Source organism: Betta splendens, chromosome 24, assembly GCF_900634795.4.
Source record: "Betta splendens chromosome 24, fBetSpl5.4, whole genome shotgun sequence".
Lineage (NCBI taxonomy): Eukaryota > Metazoa > Chordata > Actinopteri > Anabantiformes > Osphronemidae > Betta > Betta splendens.
Genome location: NC_040901.2, coordinates 9,903,653 through 9,929,249, shown reverse-complemented (window position 1 = coordinate 9,929,249; position 25,597 = coordinate 9,903,653). Strand labels below are relative to the sequence as shown.

The window sequence follows — 25,597 nt, the reverse complement described above, 5'->3', positions numbered from 1 at the left end:
TCTCAAACTAGAACGCACAACGTGGGAAGACTATGGTGAATATTTCATTATTTATTTGTCAATCACAGTCTGTAAAGGATCAATTAGAACTAAGCATGTAACGTTGGATTACAGGCATTCCACTGATCACAAACATGCAGTAACTGGAATGAAAAAGCATCTCCAACGCTTTAGTGCAGGGCTTGTAACCTTGGAACTCTCAATGGAATTAAAATAGTTGGTAGAAACTAGATGTAAGCTCAAACAGTAGGCTCTGTTGAAAAAATCTGGCATCCTTATGTTTAACCTTGGTAAATATTGTCTGGTGCTGCGTGTGTATCTGTATTTTCTGAGGAGTATAATTGAAATGATATCTTCAATCTTCCTTTGCACCGTGAGTTATGGCAATAATAGAATGAATAAGCATCATCTCCCCCATAAAGGCCACAGCATTTACTGTAGGGCCTGCACATAAACAAGGCCCTGATGGAAATAAAACAGCCTCTTAGCAACATCAGCACATTAGGACAACGGCCATCAACATAGATCAGATTGTGTATTGATCGGACATTGTGTTTAAGACAGCTGATCCGTGTGGTGAAGATGACTGAGGATGATTCTGCTGAGGGTGTGCGTGCGTGGAGAAATGTGCGAAACTCACCCACATGCGGTTTGAATGCACCCTGGGGTGCGGAATCGTTTAGTGGCGCTGGGAGTGCTGATGTGTGGCGTTTCTGAGATGGTAACACTGACACACACTCACCGAAAACTCATGAGCTCATATTCAATTAGGGGAAACTCTGCGGCGCACACACCCTTTGGCTAAGTGCTAAAACAGAACCCAAGTAAAGCAGAGAGCTCTACTTTTCCGTACGGCTCGGCTCTGGCGCGGTTGCCATAGTAACAGCTGGATCTCTTAGCGATTGCCTTGCAAGGTTTTAAAGACCAGAGCGTGACACGGAGACAGACAGCGGAGAGGAAACGAGCCCCGTGGATGCTTCCGACTCCTCCATCTTTGTCAGTGGAATGAATTGGTCCTTCTATAATAAAACGTTAATTGTCAGGAGGATATTATTTAGACAAATACGCGTCCCCAACGGACGCCAGAGACAAACTACACTGTCACAAGCATTTCTGGGCTGCTTCAGAGTCGATTTGAACCTGGTTTCCTCCAGCAAGTACCAGGAAAACAGATGGACTCTAAAACGTTTTTCATCCAGCAGGAAAATTATGCTTCATCCAGATGTTTTCAAATTAACAGCTGCTCTGCGACATTTACGCTGGCGTGCATTGGAGAAATCGGTGCTTTAACCCGTCTGATCTGCTTCCAGACCAGTGTCACCATAGAGATCCGATACCAGCCGATGGACGGCACAGTGGGCGTCTGGAGCGACGGCGAGTTCCTGGACGTTCCCGATGACCGCGACGGGATGTTCGCCTTCGAAACCGACAGCCTGCTGTCTGGACAAAGCCCCGGTTCCGGGACGTCTCCAGCGCGGTCCTTACAGGGCTCCATACCCACCTTCAGGAAGTAAGAGCCTCATGCAGTAAAGCTCATCTCCACACAACAGACTGAGACACTGCACTAGATATGATTTGATGATCAATTGTTTTAATCCTGTGCTCCAGCGTTTAGGAGATCATTAGCAGTAATGACACAACTGAGAAGTAATAAACCTTGAACAGGGTTGAGTTTAACACAGGGCCTTAGCATTCACTCACTAACAAGGCTGAACAGACGATAAAACATCTGCCATTATTATGAAAGAAAACTAAGTGTCATGATCATAAAGGGACATTTTGTGACTTAAAGCAGCATCATATCATTTATTGACCTATGAATCAATGCAAGCCTTTAACTATGGAAAACAAGGCTGCACTGTGCTCATACTGTATGTGATCATCTATAATATTGGAGCCGCAGGGTGCACACTGTTGTGCAGTATAGATTCAGAGCAAAAAACTGAGACTGTCTGCCCTGCGAAATGCTCTCTGCCACTTTGCGCATCCTCAGTGGTTTGCTTATTGTGTTTTTGCTGAATAGCATATAAACCTATCTGTGGGTGGTATTGATTTCCTCAGACCTTCTGCACAGCCACACTTCTGAATTCATCAATACGCTGAATGGCCGCGTGAGACCAGTGTGTGTGTGTGTGTGTGTGTGTGTGTGTGTGTGTGTGTGTGTGTGTGTGTGTGCTACAGTACAGTCATCTGCATGATGTTTCATTAACACTGAACTTAAATCAGCATTAAGTCTGGTTTTTATTTTTCCCACGAATTTCCCTTTTCTCATGTCTTCTTCTTGATGAGGCCACCTGTCATGTCCACGTTGCTCCTGCGCTAGCAAAGAGCTGTCAGTCAGTCTTTGGAGCGCTGCCAGCCACTCAGGCCAACAAATCCACCTCTAATCCGCCCTATGCCGCTGTTGGCCAGACCCGATGGGAGTGTGGAGAGATTTTTAATAGCCTTGCCACTTCTTATCAAATCTTCTTTAACCTAAATTACCAACTCCTCATTTTATCTCTGGTTGAGAGCTTCCCAGAATTGGACTTTGTGAAGATGCTCTAGTGCTGTTAATGGTCCATATTCTGGTAACGAAGCACGAATGTGGCGCGGCTGATAACCTGGGGTGACTTTATCCTCTGTGGGAAACCAGCAGGAGCAGCAGATACGGGAGACTACCTTCCACCGGCCACTCTCTTATTCTTAAATGCTTCTACCACGCGTGTGTGTTTGCTGCCTTTTGCTCCTCATCGACTGCCGGGAGAGGTTCTGCAACTTTTGAAGGCTAGAAAAACCCCACATGGGCGGCGTGTACATGGAACACAGAGTTCTGCACAGCGCCTTCTCTTCCACCCTCACAGCCTGAGGCTCTGCAGCGCTCAGTGAGTTTCCAGCCTTATTATTTCTCTGCAGTACGGCTGTGATATATCGTAGCGTGTGTGGCTTGTTAAGGCGTATTGGTTCCTCATCATACACTTAATTGAGCGAAATTGCATACGGAGTTCGCCGCCCCGCTGCTGCAACGTCCCCGATCCCTCGCGCTGCGTCGTCTCCAGGCCCCAGGGGTGATTTATGGCGGTGCCAGCGGAGCTGTGATGCCGTTTCACTGCCATCTTTGCGGGGAATTCTGCTGCTGGTGATGCAGATGTGCTGAAGACAACCTTTTAAGTCCTCAGGTGTCACTTGATGATGATCTGGTGACAGCAACTGTCAAAGATACTGCAGCAGCAGAGATGAAGTGCTCCCTTTCAGGGGTCGTCCTGCTTTTGTGTCCTGCTGTGTAGTCGTTGTCGCTTTGGTTCCAAACAAAGCAGGTAAAGTCAGACTCGATTCCGAACATTTCTTGTTTCATCATACGTATTTTCCCGCGGGACGACTCCGTGTTCGTCGGCTCTGTTGTGGTTTGCAGGAGATTATTTTGCTATTGGAAACGATGAGCGCGGCTCGGTGTGAAGTGAAATAACGCGAGTGAAACATTCAGAGCAGCGTTTTCTAGGACAGTTGCTGCAACAACAGAGTAAAAAATGTAAGAGTGCTGTTTGTACTGAATATTAAAAATTAAAACCTGTCCATGTGTGTCGGTTACGCAATCAACATTTTGTGCGTTTATTTTCTGCACCATCCCTTTGTTTTGCTTGTCTGCAGCCAGAGTGGTGGTAAAACAGAGAATAAAGAAACAGCATAAACTACAGTGCAGATAAATGCACAGAGGCAAATAAACAGTCGGCCCTCAGGTGTCTGTTTGGTTTGTTTAAGTATATGGAGGCCATAAAGACGCAGAGGGCCTTTAAACTTGCATAAGCGTCTGACTATGTAACAATAATGATGGTGCTGCTGTGAGCAAACACTCATACAATAACAGTTAGTCCTGCATTAATGATTGAAGGCACACAATGTTATTCGCTGTCTAAACAAGTTCTTTCTAGAATCAAAAGTGGAACATTTAACTAACATTGCCCCGAACAGGGAATCAAATATTGAGAGAGGCCTGCAGTGTGTGTGAGTGTTCAATAGCTCCTCAGGAGGCGGAGTTCTGGTGGTTCTGTGCCGCCCTGTGGAGTCGGTCATTCTCCGGCTCCGGCACAAAAGATGCTGGAAACGAGAAATAATTGCAGGCGGGCTCATCTGTACATGTGTGAGAAAGTGCAGGTGTGCCTGGGGTGTCTCACCGAGCCGCATTCAGCAAAGCCCTCGGAGCAGAACGTCCTGAATATGTCCATGAATTATTGATCGCTGGCAGCCCATCTCACTGGTTTAGGTCTGACTGGGAGTTTGGTACCGGGGTTGATGAAATGAACAAAAAGGTAAACAAATGAGACGCTCTCACCGCAGTGGTGCTTATCACATTAGAACACAATGCATTTAAAGAAAACGCAGCACACGCTGTGAAGTTGAATAAATATCAGAGACTGATAATTAGAGCAGTGCCTCTAAACTTTTTAGCCCATGCATTGACTGTTACTGGAAGTTCTGAAACAGCCGCGTCAGCAAATATGAACTCCACAGCGCAAACGAGGCTTGAACGTGAGTGAACATGCCAACGTGCGCGCGGCCACAGGGTCGAGGCCGATCTGAGGCCCGGCGTTACTGCAGGTCGCTGTGGTCGCCTCATCATCCGCCCTGTTAATGGGCACAATAAAAATGGACGCATCGCTGCGGAGGAGCGGCACAGTTTATGCACCGCTGTTTTATGGAGGAGGCGGAAGCGCTGTCAGATACCAGCGCGTCACCTTGGGAATAACTCAGCATCGTTTGCCCTTCTGCCTATTTTCCCTTTTGTGAGTATAATTGGCCCAAACACTTCCCAGACTTAAAGTCTGTACATTATTTGTTGTAGGTGGGACTCATTTCTCAGCTTGGTGCCTCTTCAATAGGCTTCATTTTGCGTTCAAGGCTTTCTGTTTGCTCGATGTGTTGTGTTTAGTGCAGCAGGCAGTTACTGATGCGTTTATGGTCTTTATATTAGATGAAAGGTGAGAATGTGAATATTTTGGTGATGTCTTAGGTTGAGGTTTACCTGCAGCCGTCTATAAACCAACCATAGCTTCCACAACACTAGTCAGCCGCCCACCTGTGAAGTTACTTTGCTTTTTGAGTCGCAGCATCATTAAGTCAGCATAAAAGACTGGGTGGTTGAAAAAGAGGAATCGTTCAAGGTTTTAGGCTTTTTCTTTTAAACTTGAACACGACCTCCTGTTGGAGGAGTTCATGTGAGAAGCTGCTTTCCCTCTGTGTGCTGCATGGGTATGTGGCCCCACCCCTCCATCCCTCCACCCCTCCACCCCTCAATCCTTCCATCCCTCCACCCCTCCACCCCTCCATCCCTCCACCCCTCCATCCCTCCACCCCTCCATCCCTCCATCCCTCCACTCCTCCATCCCTCCACTCCTCCATCCCTCCATCCCCCCACTCCTCCATCCCTCCATCCCTCCACTCCTCCATCCCTCCACTCCTCCATCCCTCCACTCCTCCATCCCTCCATCCCTCCACTCCTCCATCCCTCCATCCCCCCACTCCTCCATCCCTCCATCCCTCCACTCCTCCATCCCTCCACTCCTCCATCCCTCCACTCCTCCATCCCTCCATCCCTCCACTCCTCCACTCCCTCCATCCCTCCACTCCTCCATCCCTCCATCCCTCCACTCCTCCATCCCTCCATCCCTCCATCCCTCAACCCCTCCATCCCTCCATCCCTCCACTCCTCCATCCCTCTATCCCTCCACCCCTTCACTCCTCGATCCCCTCATCCCTCCATCCCTACAACCCCCCCACCCCTCGTCTTTTCCTCCTCCTCAATTTGAATGTCTTTGCACGTCCCCCCACCTTTTCTGTCGCCGTCCAGTCCTCTGTCGTGTCTCACCCACTCTGTCCAGCTTGTATGAGCCTGGCTGGTCAGTGATACCAGCGGAGCAGAACCTAGCGATGTAGCGTAAAATAGGAGGAAGTTAGAGGTGGACTTCTGGTAATTTGAGTAGGACCACAAGACTTTTATCTGGTATGTATAAAACCATATGGATTGTGTGAAAGTTTTTTCTTTGACCTGTTCATAAATTGTAAGTAAACATGAAGATGGATTAAATTACTGCTAATTTACAATTACAGAAAAAGTAGAGCACATGTTCTTTATTATATTATAAAATATATATATACATATATATGTATCAAAATAAAGTGCATCATAATTTTATATGAGGCAGTTTAAGATCATATTTGCGTTTGTGTCCAGCTGTTTCTTTTTTACCTGTTTTACTTTGTTTCCTGTCTTTATACATTGGTTTCAGGTTGGTTTATGCTCCATCTGTCTTTGCCGTTGTCAGGACATAGCAGGTGATTTTTATAGGACAGATGGAGCCGTGGATGATGACTTCACACATACTGATCATTTTCCATACTCAGCTTTCAAACTTTAAAGGCTTCTCATGAAACTGAACTGTAATAGCCTCAACTCTGCTCGAGGAAGCAATCGGAAAACCTTCCTATTCAATGCTTCCCTGACTTGTATCAATATCCGCAGCCAACTGAATAGTCACACTCATTTTTAATTATTAAAGCCCCTCATTTGTCGACCCACATCGCAGGCCCTTTGTTGTTGTAGTGATATGCGATCCAGATAATATCTATGCGCAGACACTGGATACGCTTGTTTTGTGATTGAGGGTCTGGCGGACGGGCTGCGTTAGTGGTGAAAGGTGGTGACACGACTGCAGTTACTGTAAATGTCAGCAAAGATACAGACAACACATGAAGGCTAATGTGTTATTATTGCAGTTTGACTGAGTCCATGGTGGCTCGCATTTTAACTCCCTCTCTACTGGCCAGTTAATTAAGAAGACAACTACAGTATAGTACAGTGCAGTTTCACTTTAATGATATCGGTTTCTTTCTTCTCCATCAGAGCAGGCAAGGGAGTTTTCTCAGCCATGAAGCTGGGGAAGATCAAGCTCACCAAAGACGACCACAGGAAAGGAGGTGAAGCACCACGGACGACTGGTCTGCCTCTTCTCTCCACCTCTCTGTGTTTATTCTTGATGTGCTCACTCGTCCAGATGAGCCGGCGGTCCTGGACACGGAGGACCTGGACAGGAGGGCAATACGGCTCGCAGGGACTATGGAACCAGACACCATCTCTCTGGCCTCCGTCACTGCCGTCACCACCAACGTCTCCAATAAGAGGTGTTGTAGTGTGTCTCACATCCACTAGAGGAATGGCCTCAAATATGCACATCTGCATGCAGGGGGTAAAGCTCAGTCCTAATGGCTGTGCTTGTCAAACAGTAGAGAGCAGATCCACAGTACCACCATTTACAGTCACATGTGTTTTGTTCTGTACTGTAAAGTAAAATGAGAGTATTGGAATTGGAGGATTTGAACTTGGGTTTGTTGTGCTTCAGCAGTAATCCTGACGATCCCTGATTGTGTTGCTGCCCTTTAGGTCAAAGCCAGATATCAAGATGGAACCAAGCTCCGGGCGACCAGTCGATTACCAGGTGTGTGTGTGTGTGTGTGTGTGTGTGTGTGTGTGTGTGTGTGTGTGTGTGTGTGTGTGTGTGTGTGTGTGTGTGTGTGTGTGTGTGTGTGTGTGTGTGCGTGTGTGTGTGTGTGTGTGTACAGTACAGTACAGTATATAGTGCCTGCATCTCTGCCTACTGTATGTAGTGTAAACGAAGCTGGGTTTGTGTTGAGGTTAATTACTGTAGTATTAATGAGATGAAGACGCTAAAGAGTCGCCTCCCGTTGGCACAAAAACGCTGCAGTCATGCATATTTCGGTAGCAACACCCTGGAGATGTGCTTAATGAGACATTTTGTGTGAAAGACGCTTCCATGCAGAGTTAAGTGAGAACGCCACTGTCACTGAGCTGAAGCTGTGTTTTATTGGGTAATTATGTGTCACTTTAAGACAGACATTGATCCGACCACAGATGTTCTGGTAATCACGTACTGCATGCATTCACACCAGCACCACTGGAAGAAAGAAATAAGAGAATCAGGGTGGTCAGAGTGTTTACATTCTACTCCACGGCCAATTTAATTATGAAACATGAATATATTCATGCGCCAAACTCAAATCTTTAAGTCTGGTTCATAGATGAGACCTATTTTTTGGTCTTTTTCAGTTTCTGCTCCTCTTCATCATCCAAAGTCTAATTAAACCAGTGGGAATCGCTTTGAGTTACTCTGTCTACCAATTACTACATAAGGAAACAGTTCAGCTCAGAAGTTAAATCACAAGCTAAATTAGTTTAATCTGACAAAAGTCTTCACCGCCTGTAATCAGCATCAGCTGTCAACCTTTGAAATCTGCCCAGATTAATTTAATGTTGCATGATTAGTTGCTCCGCTTGTATTTAGCTCTAGTGTGTTGTTGTCCTGCTTCAGATCAGCATCACTGTGATCGAGGCCCGGCAGCTCATCGGTCTCAACATGGACCCGGTGGTGTGTGTGGAGATCGGAGACGACAAGAAGTACACGTCCATGAAGGAGTCGACCAACTGCCCGTACTACAACGAGGTCACACTTTAATATCGGGTTCATTCGTCCACAGGAATGCTTCTTTTCTGCATGTTCAGGATGTTAATCACAATAAATATGCCTCTTTTTAATGGTACAGATTGAACACAGATTTTATTTTACAAATAGGATCATCACGTCAATTCCATTTTTTGGTACTGACATGTAAAGTGCAGGTTGAAACTTGATAGTGCTGAGGATCAGGAACTTGTGTTGCATTCCTGCAGGCAGAGCACAGTTTGACGGGTTGGCCGCTATTGATTGTTCCTGTTTCTTCTTTGAAACGTCCCCGTGTACAAAACCGTTAACTCTCGTATTAGCACGCCTTCCTCACACACATATTGCTCCCAGTTCTTCGTATGAGCGCGGCGGTGGCAGGAGACTGTTATCTGTAATCTGAGGTTTACTAAGGAAATTGGAAAAACTAGATCATCACAAGAACCATAAAGTCACAATGATTTATGTTACTTTCTTCAATTAGAGCAATAAATCACTCTCATGTGCCTATAGTACAGTAGGTCTATGTACATTGTTGTATAATCCCTTGTTTTCAATGCTGGACGCTACACAACAGCCCTGTGTCTCTATCATAGGCTCCACAGGCATTGAAAACATTAGACACATGTGTACATTAGCCATTTCACCTTTGCTTCACATAAAAGTGAATAGTCTCAGCCAATGTCGTCCTGTCCTGAGCATCATCAAAAATCTCCCACTGCTCTCAAAGAATCTCCTGTGACATCATACCGATGTTCACTGCCTCTGCTCGCTGGTGATAGTTCAAAACCACAAATGTAAAATATATCAAAGCGCAGCAATTTAATTTTTTCTTCTTTTTTCTTCTTAGTATTTCGTTTTTGACTTCCACGTCCCCCCTGATGTTATGTTCGATAAAATCATCAAGCTCTCAGTAAGTAAACAGGCCGAGCAGCCAGTTTTAAGCTAAAAATATTTTACTAATTTTAAATGAATTGATTTAAAAGCACCTTGCTGAATATTTGTGCATGCCATTCTTAGCATGTAAGAGTTTTTTAAAGTAATATGATGATGAATTCTGCCTCAATAGGTCATTCACTCTAAGAACCTTCTCCGGAGTGGGACCTTGGTGGGGTCCTTCAAAATGGATGTTGGGACTGTTTATTCTCAGCCTGGTAAACTTCAAGCTGTGACTCTGATAAGAACAAAAGAGTTAAAAACAGCTAATAGCATGCAGGCATTCATTAAAATGTGATTATGAAATATATCAGGCATTGAATTATCTAATTGTATTTATCCAAGAACACCAGTTCTACCACAAGTGGGCCATCCTGTCCGATCCAGATGACATCACAGCTGGATGTAAAGGATATATAAAGTGTGACATCGCTGTGGTCGGGAAGGGCGACAACATAAAGACTCCACACAAGGCCAACGAGACGGACGAGGACGACATCGAGGGGTAACGAGCCGTTAGCAGTCAATGTCCAAGATAAGAAACGGAAGCGTGTGTATGTTTTATGAGGCGTAAACACGTTGGCGGTTTGTCTTCAGAAACCTCCTGCTTCCAGAGGGCATCCCGGCAGAGAGGCAGTGGGCCAGGTTCTATGTGAAGGTCTACCGCGCCGAGGGCCTTCCTAAGATGAACACCAGCATTATGGCCAACGTGAAAAAGGCCTTCATAGGAGAAAACCGAGACCTGGTGGATCCCTACGTTCAAGTGCAGTTTGCTGGACAGAAAGTAATTTCCTCCACGTCCACTTGTTTCTAGCTCTAGGGAGGAAAAGGGGGGTTTTGTAGCCTTTGTTCAAAAAATGTTAATGGGGGAACTGACTAACAGCCGGTTTGAATGTGATGTCTTACAGTAAGTCCTCTGGAACCACACTGACTATAGCGGTGCAAAGGTTAAAATCCATAACTGTGCCTCATTAAAAGCACTCATCCAAAAATCCCTTTGTTGTCTTTTAAATGTCAGCTAGAACAAAAGTATACTGGAAGAAAGCTGTTCAACCCTGGATCTGTACAGAAATGCAAAGTCCAAGTCTGAACGTCTTGGGAAACTGACTGGACTGGTTGAGGGCTGCACATGTGAGCTCTAGTTTCCTGCAAGAAACTCATCTTCTTGTTCTGAAGACCTGTGTCCTTCCTGTGTGTCGCCAGGGAAAGACTTCAGTCCAGAAGAGCAGCTATGAGCCGATCTGGAATGAGCAGGTCATCTTCACTGAGCTCTTCCCCCCACTTTGCAAACGGATAAAAGTCCAGATACGAGACTCGGATAAGGTCAATGACGTTGCCATAGGAACGCACTTCATTGACCTGCGCAAGATATCGAATGATTGTGACAAAGGTGCGTCCACACGCGCAGAGCAACATTGAACCAGTTTATTTGATTCATACATTTGATTTTATTCAGCCAGTCTGACCTCGGCCGACGGCTGGATGGATTTAAGTTGTTATCACCGCCTCCAGGGTTCCTGCCCACGCTGGGCCCAGCCTGGGTCAACATGTACGGCTCCACCCGACAGTACACGCTGATGGACGAGCACCAGGACCTGAACGAGGGACTTGGGGAAGGTGTGTCCTTCAGAGCTCGTCTCCTGCTCTCCGTCGCCGTGGAGATCCTGGACACCGCCTCGCCCGAGATCATGAGCTCCACCGAGGTCCAGGTAGAAACTGTGTCCAACATCTCAGAGGTGAGGATCATTAATTGTTTTATGGGATGATGTTATGGAAGCATTTAATATTTGGCTGTTTCCATTAGAGACAGAATTACAGTGAACTACTGTAAAAAAGGAGTAACATTTCATACAAAGTCTTCTCATCAGCATGTCATAGTATTAAATTTGGGACCTGCAGAGCTCTTCCACAAGCTGCTCAGTCAGAACTGTGTGGTTAGAAAAGGGACCTCGAAGACATTGCAGCACAAATGAGCAATGTTTGTCTAAAGGCCAGAGGCGCTGACTAATCCTGCGTCCCTGAGTTAAGGAGAGCTTGGTCACAACAAGGATTGTTGTTCTCCTCTTTCTCTCTTTCTCAGAGTGCCACAGGGAAAATGGAGGAGTTCTTCCTGTTTGGTTCCTTCCTGGAGGCCACAATGATTGACAGGAAGATTGGTGACAAGCCGATTAGTTTTGAAATCACAATAGGTAAATAAATCTGTTTATATTGACCAGCAAGTTTAAACATAAAGATAAATGTGAAAGCATATGCAGTATGAATGGGATTTATTGTAGCCATGCACGCCTTCTATCAGGTAACTACGGCAACCAAATAGATGGCATAAGCAAGCCGTCGTCAACAAAGAAGAAGAAGAAAGATGGAGACAATGAGGAGGAGGAGAACGAGCTCATTCAGAACTCGAGTGAGGATGAGGCGGATGAGGATGCAGACCCTGGCCTCCGTCTCCTCCACGCCGCTCATGAAGCCCGTCGTCACTGACAGGTCAGAGGTCGAGGATCCTAGGAGACGGTGGAATAGAAAAAAAATTTGTAAAAATATCAAAACTCATCAACTGAATATATGCACGGTACACAATGTCGGCGCATATTTTCCTTTCCTTTCGAAGGAGAAAAGGATGCAGATAAGACAAGACTGTAGATTACAGCTTTCAGATGTTTGTTGCAGGAACTACTTCCATCTCCCCTACTTTGAAAAGAAGCCATGCGTCTACATAAAAAGCTGGTGGCAGGACCAACGCCGCCGACTCTACAACTCCAACATGATGGACAAGATCGCTGACAAGTTGGTCTGTATATGTATAACATATACAGTATAATAGTATCAGTGAACTGTATTCATACTGACACAGTGAACACCACTGGAAGCTTGTTTTGTGCTAAGCTTTTTTGTGTCCTGACAGGAAGAGGGTTTGAATGATGTTCAGGAGATCATTAAGACAGAGAAGGCCTTTCCAGAGCGCAGACTCCGGGGGGTGCTGGAGGAACTGAGCGTTGGCTGCAGGCAAGCAACACGATCATATGTATTTGTCTTGTATAAAATGCTGCACCTCCCTCTGCAACCCTCATCAACTCATCTGCAAACACAGCGGCTCTCTGCAGTAAATCAACACTAAAACACTCCTAACAAACAGATGTTGTGGTCATTGGGCCAAAAGGAGCCATCGGTGTTTTTATTGTTTGCTTTTAGCGGCTTTAAATAATGATTAGCTGCGTTTTTTTCTATTCACAGTCGCTTCGTGACGCTGGCCAACAAAGATGTCAGCCAGGCAGGAAGAACCAAGCTGGACCGAGAACGCCTCAAGTCCTGCATGAGGGAGATGGTACGGAGCCGCTCCCCCGTTTTCCGCAGCGTTTCTACCCGGCACCCGTGCATTTGATGCACCCTCTGTTACCTGAGCAGCAGATTCACTCTCACACTCCTGCAGGACAGCATGGGCCAACAGGCCCGGCAGATACGGACTCAGGTGAAGAAGAACACGGTCAGAGAAAAACTCAAGCTGGCGCAGAACTTCCTGCAGAAGCTTCGTTTCCTCGCTGACGAGGTACTTACTGTACTGTACAGTATATACCGTCATATGATATAAATACTACACCACCAGTGGAAGAGTCTGTATTACACCCCATGGGAAGTTCGTGTTGAGGGAAGAACTGAGAATATTAACTCATTTCTCTTGCACAGCCTCAGCACAGCATCCCAGATGTTTTCATCTGGATGATGAGCAACAACAAGCGCGTGGCTTACGCCCGGGTTCCCTCTAAAGACATCCTGTACTCCATAGTGGACGAGGGAAACTGGCAAAGACTGTGGCAAAGTCAAAGCCGTCTTTCTTAAGGTACTTTCGCGTTTCACTACTTCAAAAGGATAGAAAAGCATTAAATTCATAGAAGCTTGAAGGGAAGGTGCCTACAGAATGAGTTCATGTAGGGCCAGGTATTTATTGTTCTCCTATCGGGCAAATCCGGGTTCCACAGTAGTACAGTAGAACATCAGAGATGAAATTAAAACACACTAGAGCTTAACGTTAAGCACAGTAATAAAAATGGGGCAATAGCTGTATTAATAGTGTTACTACGGGCTGCTGTGTTGCTTAATGCTTTATCAGTCGTCTATGAATGAGGTCAGTGGTCTTGACAATGACTCTCAACCTGCGCCTGCAGCTTCCTGGTAAGAAGGGCTTCGGTCCCGCAGGCTGGACAGTTTCAAGCCAAGCTGGAGCTGTATCTGTGGCTGGCGCTCAACAAGCAGCGCAAGGACTTCCTCAGCGGTCCTGCCCAACGGGTTCGAGGAGGTCAAAGCTGCTAAAGTGGGCCCCGGCCTCCAGTCTGTGCCCCCGTCAGTCTCGTCTACAACAGTAAGTCACGCACGCGCCGAGATAATACTAGTGACATTCAATGTGTCTTTTTAGATTCCTCCACTCGCTCACTTGCCTTTTTTTTAGCTACCTGGGTGTGCGTTTGCTTTGCAGCTGAGGTTGTGTGTGTCTTTGTGTGTCTGACAGTGAAGCAGGTGTTCCAGCTGAGAGCACACATGTACCAGGCCCGCAGCCTGTTTGCCGCTGACAGCAGTGGCCTTTCGGACCCGTTCGCCCGCGTGTTCTTCTCCACACACAGTCAGGTGACCGAGGTACGGCCGCGAATCCCATTATCCTCTGCTGGAGCTACGTCGAGGCTCCCCTGACCCCGGGAGGAAGGATTTACTTAGCCGCATCGGCAGCAGCGTCTCGCTGATATTTACTGAGCCCACTCCTATTAAAAATTTAAAGCCCGCTAGTTCAACCACAGCCGCCCTGGTTCTGTGAATTCCAGTTGCCACAATTAGGTCAACGTCTCTGCACCAGGAAAAGGAGCAGAGCACAGATCTGACTCTGTATAATAAATTAGTATGAGGAGAGTGTGGTGGAGTGTATATATCATATTATAAGCCTCTCAAACAGTGAGACAGGACAACTATACGTGTTGATTGCATGTGTCCTTCAGGTCCTCAGTGAGACTCTGTGTCCAACCTGGGACCAGCTGCTGGTCTTTAATGATGTGGAGCTGTTTGGAGAAGCCAGTGAGCTGAGAGATGACCCTCCGATCATCGTAGTGGAACTCTATGACCAAGACACTGTGGTAGGACCCTCCTCAGCCCAACTCATGCTGCTCATCATGATCAGAAGAGTTTGCTAATACAATTAAATGTCCTTTGCTTCTTCTCCGTCCCTCTTGTTCTTGTCCACCTATGTCACACTGCAACCTCGTCCCCCAACACTGACTCCACCCTCACCACAGCTGCCTTCTGACCACACAGAGTGTGACAGCTTTACTGTCAGCTTGTGCTGCATAAGACGTTTAATTATTAAATGGCTGTTGAGTTGCTTCATGTAGCTGCTGATGAGCTGTTGGTGATGCATGTAGTCAGCTGCAACATTAGAGATTGTAGAGAAATGCAAAAAACCCACCAACATCTCTGTTTGACAGATAGAAAACACTAGGATTCTCTAGTATCTTTCACTTTAATAGCAGCGACTACTTTGACTAATACTGCCACCAAGCGGCTGTCACAGGAACTGCACCTCCTGCACTCTAACTCCCTTCACTTGTTCCCTGATTGTCTCAACCGGCTGCGTCGCGTGGCGGCGCTCAGGGCAAGGCGGAGTTCATAGGTCGCACGTTCGCCAAACCCACCATCAAGATGTGCGACGAGCACTACGGCCCCCCCAGGTTCCCGCCGCAGCTGGAGTACTACCAGATCTACCGGGGGAAACTGCACCGCCGGGGAGCTGCTGGCGGCGTTTGAGCTGCTGCAGGTGTGATGTGCTGAATAGGCACACTCAGCTCTTACATGCTTTCCTACTTTACCACACATACCAGTATCATGAGATCCACCTTCCACCTCCCTTCCCTTCTTCTACTGTCGTCTTCCTGCTCTTCTACCCACTCCCCTTTCCAATAGGTTCCTTTCGAGCTGAGGAGATCAGACGAGCTCTGATTGCTGTTCATAACTTGCTGTTCCTCAAATAAAGGTGCCCCCCTTCATTCTCCCCCTTCACCCCCACTTCCTTGTACTCTCTGGCTCCTCGTCCGCGTTTGTACCAACTTCCATTCCTTTGGATTTTAGAAATGTAGTATGTGCAAAACCCTTGTGTGGTTCTCACAGATCGGTCAAGGAGGCAGAGCTTGACCTCCCGCCCCTCGAAGGGCCGACGGACTCGGAGCGAGGGACCCATCCTTCCTGTGCCTCTGGGCATCCGGCCTGTGCTGAGCCGCTACCGCATAGAGGTGAGGCTTCGTCTCAGGATTCTTTCTCCCTCGCTGCTTTTTCACTCTCTCGTTATTTCCGATGTAGGTGTTGTTCTGGGGCTTGAGGGACTTGAAGAGGATCAACCTGGCTCAGGTGGATCGGCCTCGCGTGGATATAGAGTGCGCCGGCAGAGGCGTGCAGTCCGCCCTCATCCAGAACTACAAGAAAAACCCCAACTTCAGCACCTTGGTGAAATGGTTTGAAGTGGTGGGTGCAAACGGACACAGTCATTAAAACTCTGCTTCCTGTTACAAACATTGAACCCATCCCTGCGCTCCGATCTCGGGCCCCAGGACCTCCCAGAGAACGAGCTCCTCCACCCTCCTCTCAACATCCGGGTCGTGGACTGCAGAGCCTTCGGCCGCTTCATCCTGGTGGGCTCTCACGCTGTCACCAGCCTCAGGCGCTTCATCTACACTGCACCGGACAAGAACTCCAGCAACTGGGCCACAGCAGGTACTAAAAGGACAGGGACTCTTCTAGAGCACTTATATAAGGCTTCAAAATCTTGTTAAATAGTTAAAGGGAATTCAAATTCTCGCTCACTCCTTTGTTTGCTTTATTTCTCATAAATATGTGTGCGTCTTCAACAAACATGGGTGAAACAATATGTGTAATCATTTTTAGCCTTTTCTCTTTCGACTTTGTTTTAACCTTTTTAAAATACAAGAACAATGTATGTTAAAGAAGGTTAAAACAACATACTTTCTGGTGATTAAAGAATGGGTCGTCATTCTTTATTAACGCTTCTTCTTCTTCTTCTTCTTCTTCTTCTTCTTCTTCTTCTTCTTCTTCTTCTTCTTCTTCTTCTTCTTCTTCTTCTTCTTCTTCTTTTCTTCCCCTTCTTCTTCTTCTTCTTCTTCTTCTTCTTCTCTGCTCTGACCACCTTTCCCTGGATCCTCCCTCCTCCGTCTTCTTCCTCCCCATCTTGCGTTTTTTTCTTGCCTGCCGGTGTCTTTCCACCTTGGTCTCGCTCCAGCTAAGCTAATGAACGGCTACATGGTCCTCGCCAATGGCGGCTCGCAGCCTCGCTCCTCACCCAGCCTCTCCTCCCGCACCCTCTCTCGCTCTGCAGGTGACATCATTGTCAACGTGGACTCGGAGCCTGCGATTCGAAAGATGGACACCGTCGTCAAGTTAGATGCTGTAAGGTTTCCTGTGTTTTATATATGAAGCACATGTCCACTCCCTTTTATCTGCCTTTGCTCCTGTGTTCCGCTTCTGCATCATCCATTGTGTGTATTAACCCTTTGTGCTGTTTATGTGACACCCCCCCCCCCATAGATGTCTGACGCTGTTGTGAAAGTTGACATGGTGAGTAACGCTTCCTGCAGAAATCTGTCAGTAAACAAAAAAGTGCTACAGCAGTTTAATGGTGACTCATTGAGTAAGAGGTGATGATGGTGAGACTCACCGGTGCTGTCAATGTTTTAACAGACCGAGGAAGAGAGTGACAAAGAGAAAAAGAAGAAGAAGAAGAAAAAGAAGGGAGGAGTGGAGGATGAGGAGGAGACAGACGAGCGAGTGCTGGACTGGTGGTCCAAATATTTTGCTTCCATAGAGACGCTGAAGAAGGTTTGTGTCTAGTTCATCCTTTTTAACCTTGCAAGATTTCGCCCTATCGTCAATATTGCTCTCCCTCTGTTTTTCCAGACCATCAGAGCCCAGGAGGCGGCTCAGGCAGAGGCGGAGGAGAGGGAGGACCTGGAGATAGCAGCAGAGATGGCAGGTACTGAGCTCCTCCAAACTACAGCATACACAGTGAAAAAGTTAAAAGGTGTTGATATCAGACCCAGCCTTCGGTCGTGCATGCAGTCCTTCCTCAATTAGCCCATGGATCCATCCTCTATCCACAGCTTCCTTCATTAGTTTGATCTCCTTCTCAGAGTTTATAGAGTCACTAACAAGCATCGTGAAGTGAGATGTTGTGTTGTGTTGTGTTGTGTTGTGTTGTGTTGTGTTGTGTTGTGTTGTGTTGCGTTGCGTTGCGTTGTGTTGTGTTGTATTGTGTTGTGTTGTGTGCAACCCCACCATCCATCCTCACGACTCCAACCCCACGTTGTCTACCACCACTCACCTCCCAATCAGATCTCAAACCCGATGACCTTCTCCTGAAAGGCTCCAAGACAAAGGAACGAAGTAAAGAGAAGAAAAGCGCGAAGGACAAGAAGAAGGGTCAGACGGCAGACGGGTCCGAGAGAAGACCGGCTAAAGCCAAAGTAGATGAGCTGATGGTGAGAACGGACAAAAAGCAACCAACCAACCATGAACAATGTGCACGCAGGCGTGTTTATGTGTCTGTCGACCTGTGCAGGTGTTCAACAAGGAGCTGGAGACGGAGTTCGGGGACTTTGAGGACTGGCTGCACACCTTCAACCTGTACAGAGGCAAAGCCGGGGACGACGACGAGCACGCTCTGGATGACGACAGAATCGTAGGAAGGTTCAAGGTGAGCTGCGCGGCGTTCTTCTTCTACAGCAGCATGAACAGCTCGTCTGTAGCTCGTTGTTTCTCTGCGACCCAGGGATCCCTGTGTATGTACAAGCTCCCCCTGTCTGAGGAGATCACCAGGAGGCGGGCTTTGATCCAAATATGGGCATGTTCCAGAGCATCCCGCATAACGACCCAATCAATGTCCTCGTCCGTGTGTATGTGGTGAGGGTGAGTAGCTTTCCTGCAACTAAACCACAATCATTATGGCTATTATTAATTAAAAACCCACAATAATGCCTATTTACATGTACTTACTTGTTGTCATTCACCGCAGGCTACTGATCTTCACCCTGCTGATATTAATGGTAAAGCTGATCCATACATCGTCATCAAGCTGGGAAAATCAGACATTAAGGACAAAGAGAACTACATCTCCAAACAGCTCAATCCTGTATTTGGCAAGTAAGTGGAGAGAAAACCAGGTGAAACCTTTATTTGCCCACTTCTCTTCTGCCGTGTGTGCCACTGACTTGTCTGTGAACAGAGCATTTGACATTGAGGCCACGTTCCCCATGGAGTCCATGCTGACAGTGTCGGTGTACGACTGGGACCTGGTCGGCACCGATGACCTCATAGGAGAGACCAAGATTGACCTGGAGAATCGCTTCTACAGCAAATACAGAGCCACCTGTGGCATTTCCTCCACCTACTCTGTGTGAGAGCGGATGTGTCATATTGTTTGTTATGGTCACAGGTTCAATTGAAGTGTTGATGTGTGAATGTATATTTTGCTATTCCATGCATTTAGCGTTGACAGTGACTCACTCACCCAAAGGCTTCCCATTTTCAGTGTGCTCTTTGTTTTCTAGCCATGGATACAATATTTGGCGGGACCCCATGAAGCCCAGCCAGATCCTGGCTAAGCTCTGCAAGGACGGCAAGATCGATGGGCCTCATTACGGACCTGGAGGCAAAGTCAAGGTGGCAAATCGAATTTTCCACGGACCAACAGAGATTGAGGATGAGAATGGTATGACTAAAACATTTCTTTAGGCTGCGCTACATGTTGTAAGCGCTGCTTTCCCTGTTATTCATGCTCCCCTTGTCTCACTCAGGCCTGAAGAAGCAGACGGAGGAGCATCTGGCCCTGACGGTGCTGAACCACTGGGAGGAGATCCCGAGGGTGGGCTGCAAGCTCGTCCCTGAGCACGTGGAGACCAGGCCGCTGCTGAACCCTGACAAACCTGGCATCGAACAGGTGCGACCGGGTCTCTGTAGAACCACGATGAACGAGCTTTACAGCTACTGTATAAGATGCCGTCGTTCGTCTTCTCCAGGGCCGCATCGAGATGTGGGTGGACATGTTCCCCATGGACATGCCTGCTCCTGGACCTGCCCTTGACATAGCACCACGGAAGCCAAAGAGGTACAGTATGAATTGGCTGGAGCAGAGAAGGGAAGATATTAATATACGAACGATGACTTGTGAACATGACAAAGGCATAAATGTTCTAACAGTATGTAGTTCAGCCCCCAGGTTAAAGCTGGTGAGTCTGTCAGAAATAGCTGTCCCACTGCTACCAGATGTAAGTCCAACTGTGTGTGTGTTTCCTTCCTCCCCCCTTACCAGATATGAGCTCAGGGTGATTATTTGGAATACAGACGAAGTAATACTGGAGGACGATGATTACTTCACTGGGAAAAGTCCAGTGACATTTTGTCAGGGGGTAGGTACAGCGGGACGTGGCGAGCCAGCCGTGTTCCGTGGGTGTGAGCTGTGTGTGGACTTCTTTTTTTTTGGCAGTTAACCATTCTTTTGTTGTGTTTCCATTTTTCCGTGTGCGTGTTTGTGTTGTTCCGTGTTGTGGTGTGTCTTCTGTCTGTCTCTGTGTCGTCCTCTCTCTCTCTCTCTCTCTCTCTCTCCCTCTCTCCTCGCCCGCTCAATGCTCTGCCGGTCCCTAGCTTTGAGCTCCGTGTTGTTATTTGGAACACTGATGACGTAATTCTAGAGGACGATGCTTTCATGACAGGAGAGAAGATGTCTGACATCTATGTCAGGGGGTAAACACACGATCCCATCGCATGGCTCGTCCAGCTAGCTCCCCCACCTCCACGCTCTTTCCTCCCCCCCACTTCCATTCATTCAGCACGCTCCCTGGCTTGTCTTAGACTCTCCTATTGGCACCACCTGAGACCAAACCACACAAACCGTTATTACTATGATGCATAATTCTACAGTCACAGATACAAACCTTTTAGGCTGCAACGTCTGCGCTTTGAGCCATAAAACACTCTAACACTCTACAACTTTACAGTTGTAACTCAAATGTTGACCTGCTTTTTCCTCAGTTTATTTACTTATTTTTTGGCCAAAGTATCATTTCCATAGTCCAGAACTTGTTCGTCAGAGCGACTTTACTCTCTGTTAAATGTTTGTGGTTTGGTCATGTATTGCAGACGTTACTGGATTTTGCTTTAATGTAGAAACATATTTGGAGTTAAAACAGTTTGGAACCTCTTGCATGAATAGATGCATGCTGGTAAATCAGTGCTGCAGTTTAACAGCATTGTCATGTTGTAGACTAATCACAATCCTGGACCTTCTTCATAGCAAGATATTTTATTGCTATACAGTAAAACAGGTAGTGTTGCCTTTTAAACTGTGAAATTGTCCCATATTCCGTAGCCATTAATGCATCAGTTCCTGTACTGGTACTAATAAATTATATCAGTGCACTTTGACACTCACTCCTAAACCAATTGAAGGCGTAATGTTTCAGCTACATGGGATGTTTTCCGCGCATCACGTGAGCAATGAAATGTCTTTGAATGAAGAAGGTCTGTTACATCTTTGGGGTTATTTTTCTGAGGAAATGTGTTTGCATCTGTGTTATGCAGAGCCCTCTCATTCCTGCGCCTGCAACTGAACTCACCTTCCTCAGCTGAGGAGTCACCCATGGATCTGTCAACGTCAAAAACAACTCTAGTGTTCAATCATCCAGAACGTTAAAATCTAAAACAAGCCATATTCTTTCCGTTGCTCTCAGTGGCTTTAATGTTGATGGCTGATTGGAGGAGGTTGTTTCTGGTGGATCCATTGATGTGATGCAGTAGTGGTGATTCAGTTGTTGGGTCACATGAGATCAGATCACATGTTTTAGCGATGGTGTGTCCTCTGAAGCCAAGCTAAAACCTCTCAATATGGCCTTAATGTTGAATCCCAGCCCAACGTACGCCAATGCATCTCAGTTACCAAATCATAACATGTTTATTTATGTTTTGGTATTTACCAAGATGCTGTTTGCCACAGTTTTATGTTTTCGTGTGATTTGGGAACTGAAAGGGCAGCTTTCTCCTTTCCTCCTGATTAGATGAAGTCAGCCTCACTCTACTGTTGATGAAAGAGCTTTAGACTAACCTGACAGGCTTTGAACCACTCCTCTCTGAACCCAGACACTAAATATGGGAAACAATTAGGGATTCCTTCCAAATACCGTCAGCTTCTGTTCATGGTTTATTGAATGGTTGGGTCACAAAACAACATTCTCACACACCCATGAACATGTATCTGATGTGCGTTTAAGTCTGAGCACTGAGCACAGTAAACATTAACCCACAGTACAGTCACCTACACATGTTAAACCCTAGACGTGCATGACTGTGAAAATCCACCTGAACAAAGTCTCCCCTCATCTCATTGAACCGTGACCCCAAAGGTCAGACGTCCTCGCTGACCCTCCGTCTGCCACCGTCCCACAGGTGGCTGAAAGGGCAGCAGGAGGACAGACAGGACACGGACGTGCACTACCACTCGCTGACGGGCGAGGGCAACTTCAACTGGCGCTTCGTCTTCCCCTTCGATTACCTCATGGCCGAGGAGAAGATCGTCATCTCCAAGAAGGAGTCCATGTTCTCTTGGGACGAGACCGAGTACAAAATCCCTCCCCGCCTCACGCTGCAGGTTTGGGACGCGGACCACTTCTCCGCTGACGACTTCCTCGGTGAGGACCACTCGCCGCTTGGTTTTGCATAAACATCACCATTAAAAATAGTCAAAAATTTGTTTTATTCAGTATTCAGTTTTGAGTCCAGCATCACTCTTTGGCGTCTGACTGTCACTGCTTCCAGGTGCGATCGAGCTGGATCTGAATCGGTTCCCGCGCGGCGCCAAGACCGCTAAGCAGTGCTCCCTGGACATGATCCGCAACGAGCAGGAGCTCCCCACCATTTCCATCTTCAAGCAGAAGAGGGTGAAGGGCTGGTGGCCGTTTGTTGCCCGGGACGAGAACGATGAGATGGAGCTCACGGTAACGTGACAGACGGCCCAGATCCACAGCGGTTCCAAACATATGATCATTTTGGTATTTCACCATCAACATTTCAGGGCAAAGTGGAGGCTGAGCTGCACCTGGTGACTGCTGAGGAGGCAGAGAAAAGCCCCGTAGGCCTGGGGAGAAACGAGCCGGATCCACTGGAGAAACCAAAGTAAGACCATCTACCTCCCACAAACATGCACAACTGGATGCGGAGCCTCCTAAACCATTCTCACAACAAAACACAGGAAATTTGATTCACTCTTTGAAGATGTGCTTAGTTTGTTGGTTTCCTCAGTGTCATAAGGCCACTGTTTCTTCCCCACTCGTTTCTCCTCCTTCCATCTCTTCCACCGTCTCCCTCTGTCTCTGCCTCCCTTTGTGTGTGTGACTCCTTCTTTCGTTGCCCTCCCTCCTTCTTGTTTACCTCCATCTCCGCTCCTTCTTCTCCCCACCCTCACTTCCTCCCTCTACTTGCTCCCACCAAGTCGACCGGACACCAGTCTAATGTGGTTTCTGGGCCCTCTGAAGTCTCTCCGTTACTTCATCTGGCACAACTACCGCTGGCTGATCCTCAAGGCCCTGGCCCTGATACTGCTGCTGCTCATGCTCGGACTCTTTCTCTACTCGCTCCCTGGCTACCTGGTCAAGAAGATGCTGGGGGCCTGACGCGCTGGTAGCCTTCACCCCCTCCTCACTCTCTGCTTCTCTATTGACCCTCTTGCTTCCTGGGTTCTCCAGTTCTACCTGTAGCACCTCCTCCTCCTCCTCTGTTACGCAAACCTCGTTTATTTGTAGCATCTTTACCGTCTCTCTCTCCTTTGATGTATTTGCAGTAGAATAGACACTGTGTATTTGTGCCATTAATGCAGAAATGCCTCATATACACCATGCTCTTTGACGTCTACATCAAAATACAATTACAGCTGAAGTTGCTGCTTAGTCAAAATGAAAACTATACAGGTCAGGTGCAGTGTTTGAATTTGTTGGTCTCTCATTCATCCGCTCATTTTTACCAACATGCCCACATGCATATGCTTTGTACTGTAAAGCCTGTGGCGATATCTTTGTGATCGAACAAATGTGGGTTGTGAGCATGCTGCATTAGAAGATAATACTCATATAACATGTCTACTAAGCACTAATGACAGCTTGTCCCCTCTCTCTTTCACTCCTCCATCCCATTATGCCCTCCCCTCATCCAACCCACCCTCACTCGGCTCGCTCCCCTGAAACCTACATCCTCCCCCTCCAGTCGCCCAGACACCACCTTCCTGTGGTTCCTGAGCCCGCTGAAAGCAATTCGCTACCTGGTGTGCAACCGCTACAAGTGGCTGATCATCAAGATCGTGGTGGCCCTGCTGCTGCTCATCATGCTGGGCCTCTTCCTCTACAGCATGCCCGGATACCTTGTCAAAAAGCTGCTGGGGGCCTGAGGCTGCTGGGGGAAGCGTGGATAAGTGGAGCAGAGGAGTCTCTGTTCATTCCAAAAGCAAGCGGTGCGAGGAGCCTCGTCCACAGGAAGAGAGGCAGATGGAAGGAAGGGGTCAGACCTGCTGCGTTTCCATTGTGACCTTCCACCATAACGCAACCCTGTACCCTGTAACACTGGATCCGATCCGCAGCAAGCCTGACGCTCAATACCTGGACGCCATCCTTGACCTGAGTGAACAGCAATCAGATGTCACAATGTACTGATTTAACTAACCAATAGTCCTGTATTTGCTTCTACAATTTTTAATTCGATCAATTCAGATTAGTTTGTTGGGTTAGTGGGTCAGCTGATTGCTCACACGTTCATATCAAGAGATGCTAGCAGCTGATTTAGGTTCACAGGGAACAAATGCACAGTAACTTTGCTTTTATCCTCCCGTGTTCAGCCTCTGTAAACACTGTTAACACGTTTAAAAAGTTTATGTCGCAGCACATTAACAGTAAGAGCTTCTCCTTCTTGGATGTATTGTAAGTTACTAGAAACAAATAATTCAATGTCTGATTGTACAGCTGCCTGCATTTCTCTGTGCCCACAGGAAGAATTTTATTTCTACTTGCAACTACATTATAATATTCTAGACCATGAGAAAGTTTATTTAGTGCTTTAAAAATGCAGGAGGGTAAAAGCAAGCGTTGCTATGTTGTTGTTTTGTTTTTTACCATTACAGCACTTGCAGTCTTTGCACACCTTTAAAATAATAATAATTGAGAAGAAAGAAAAGGTCTATTTTACTAATGAAATGAAATGACACCGAACAATGAATACAATAATAACTAATAAGTCTTCTACAGGTTTTAGTTGAACATTTATTATGTGTAATTTGCATCAAAGCAAGCAAAAACAAAACGTGCAAATATATTTTTTCCTTTAATTAATATGTATATATATCATTAAGACCAAATTCAAACAGCTGAATCTGTCTTCTCGCAGTGCCCTGTCAGTCACCATCAATGTGTAAATGAACACATTTCTCACTCGCTGTGGACAAAAACCTGTGCTCTTCACTGTTCAGTGTAACAAATGCAGAGACTAAAAGAGAATGAAATCAATTATTTGCAAACGTCCTCACATCAGATCAAAAGTAACCAACTTCGGGCTACCGCTGTTTTCTACCAGCTGTAGACGTGTGTCAATATGCATGCATCGTTGTGATAACTGACCTCAGAGGTCGTGTGTGACGGCATGAACTGTTTTCCAGCTCGACATGAGCTAAATCACTAGCACTAGTTGTCTCTCAGCTTTACTGATAATGTACAGATGACCTCACTGGAGTAAAGTGCACTTGAGGGAGTGGTCCGATGGGCCTGTGTTGATTCTGAAAACCCTGCTCCTGTCTCCATATCACGTTTGCAGTGTCCAGTACCTGTTTGGAAATTTGCCTGCGCTAGACCTCATTTGTGTTGCGCTCTTTGTGATCCTCGTTCACCACCTACAGAGTTCTTGTTTGCACTAAGCTTGCCTGTTTTTATGAAGAACTTGTGTATTTATATATCTGTTACAATATATGCATTATTTATTTTTCTCTGTTTTGGCAACTGGAAATTAAAATTGCTAGTTATAACCATCAAGTGTGTTAAAAAAAGTGGATGTCCTGTATTGTCTTGTGGTGACAAAGGTTTCTCTGTTATATGCTATGAAAATATGAT

At 46.7% G+C, this 25,597-nt stretch overlaps 1 protein-coding gene across 1 annotated transcript in view; it reads left to right on the top strand.

The window, feature by feature from the left end:
* Nucleotides 1-25,515, top strand: part of otofa (otoferlin a) — a 44,909-nt gene extending 19,394 nt beyond the window's left edge. Inside the window, 51 exon segments of the mRNA XM_055506174.1 lie at nt 1,311-1,510; nt 6,878-6,951; nt 7,029-7,155; nt 7,415-7,469; nt 8,361-8,492; nt 9,340-9,402; nt 9,559-9,643; nt 9,771-9,930; nt 10,023-10,209; nt 10,629-10,815; nt 10,938-11,161; nt 11,506-11,614; nt 11,722-11,858; nt 11,860-11,909; nt 12,093-12,213; nt 12,328-12,428; nt 12,657-12,747; nt 12,853-12,969; nt 13,107-13,214; nt 13,216-13,260; nt 13,586-13,627; nt 13,629-13,694; nt 13,696-13,759; nt 13,762-13,779; nt 13,927-14,051; nt 14,405-14,539; nt 15,054-15,167; nt 15,169-15,216; nt 15,567-15,587; nt 15,589-15,627; nt 15,629-15,688; nt 15,756-15,917; nt 16,004-16,166; nt 16,690-16,856; nt 16,995-17,024; nt 17,148-17,285; nt 17,364-17,439; nt 17,799-17,944; nt 18,025-18,159; nt 18,235-18,274; nt 18,277-18,371; nt 18,478-18,605; nt 18,688-18,858; nt 19,013-19,173; nt 19,259-19,401; nt 19,481-19,569; nt 20,106-20,204; nt 21,903-22,144; nt 22,272-22,450; nt 22,528-22,628; nt 23,712-25,515. Coding sequence (XP_055362149.1) covers nt 1,311-1,510; nt 6,878-6,951; nt 7,029-7,155; nt 7,415-7,469; nt 8,361-8,492; nt 9,340-9,402; nt 9,559-9,643; nt 9,771-9,930; nt 10,023-10,209; nt 10,629-10,815; nt 10,938-11,161; nt 11,506-11,614; nt 11,722-11,858; nt 11,860-11,909; nt 12,093-12,213; nt 12,328-12,428; nt 12,657-12,747; nt 12,853-12,969; nt 13,107-13,214; nt 13,216-13,260; nt 13,586-13,627; nt 13,629-13,694; nt 13,696-13,759; nt 13,762-13,779; nt 13,927-14,051; nt 14,405-14,539; nt 15,054-15,167; nt 15,169-15,216; nt 15,567-15,587; nt 15,589-15,627; nt 15,629-15,688; nt 15,756-15,917; nt 16,004-16,166; nt 16,690-16,856; nt 16,995-17,024; nt 17,148-17,285; nt 17,364-17,439; nt 17,799-17,944; nt 18,025-18,159; nt 18,235-18,274; nt 18,277-18,371; nt 18,478-18,605; nt 18,688-18,858; nt 19,013-19,173; nt 19,259-19,401; nt 19,481-19,569; nt 20,106-20,204; nt 21,903-22,144; nt 22,272-22,450; nt 22,528-22,628; nt 23,712-23,892 — 5,751 coding nt within the window. The 3' untranslated portion in view covers nt 23,893-25,515.
* Nucleotides 25,516-25,597: the final 82 nt, after the last annotated feature.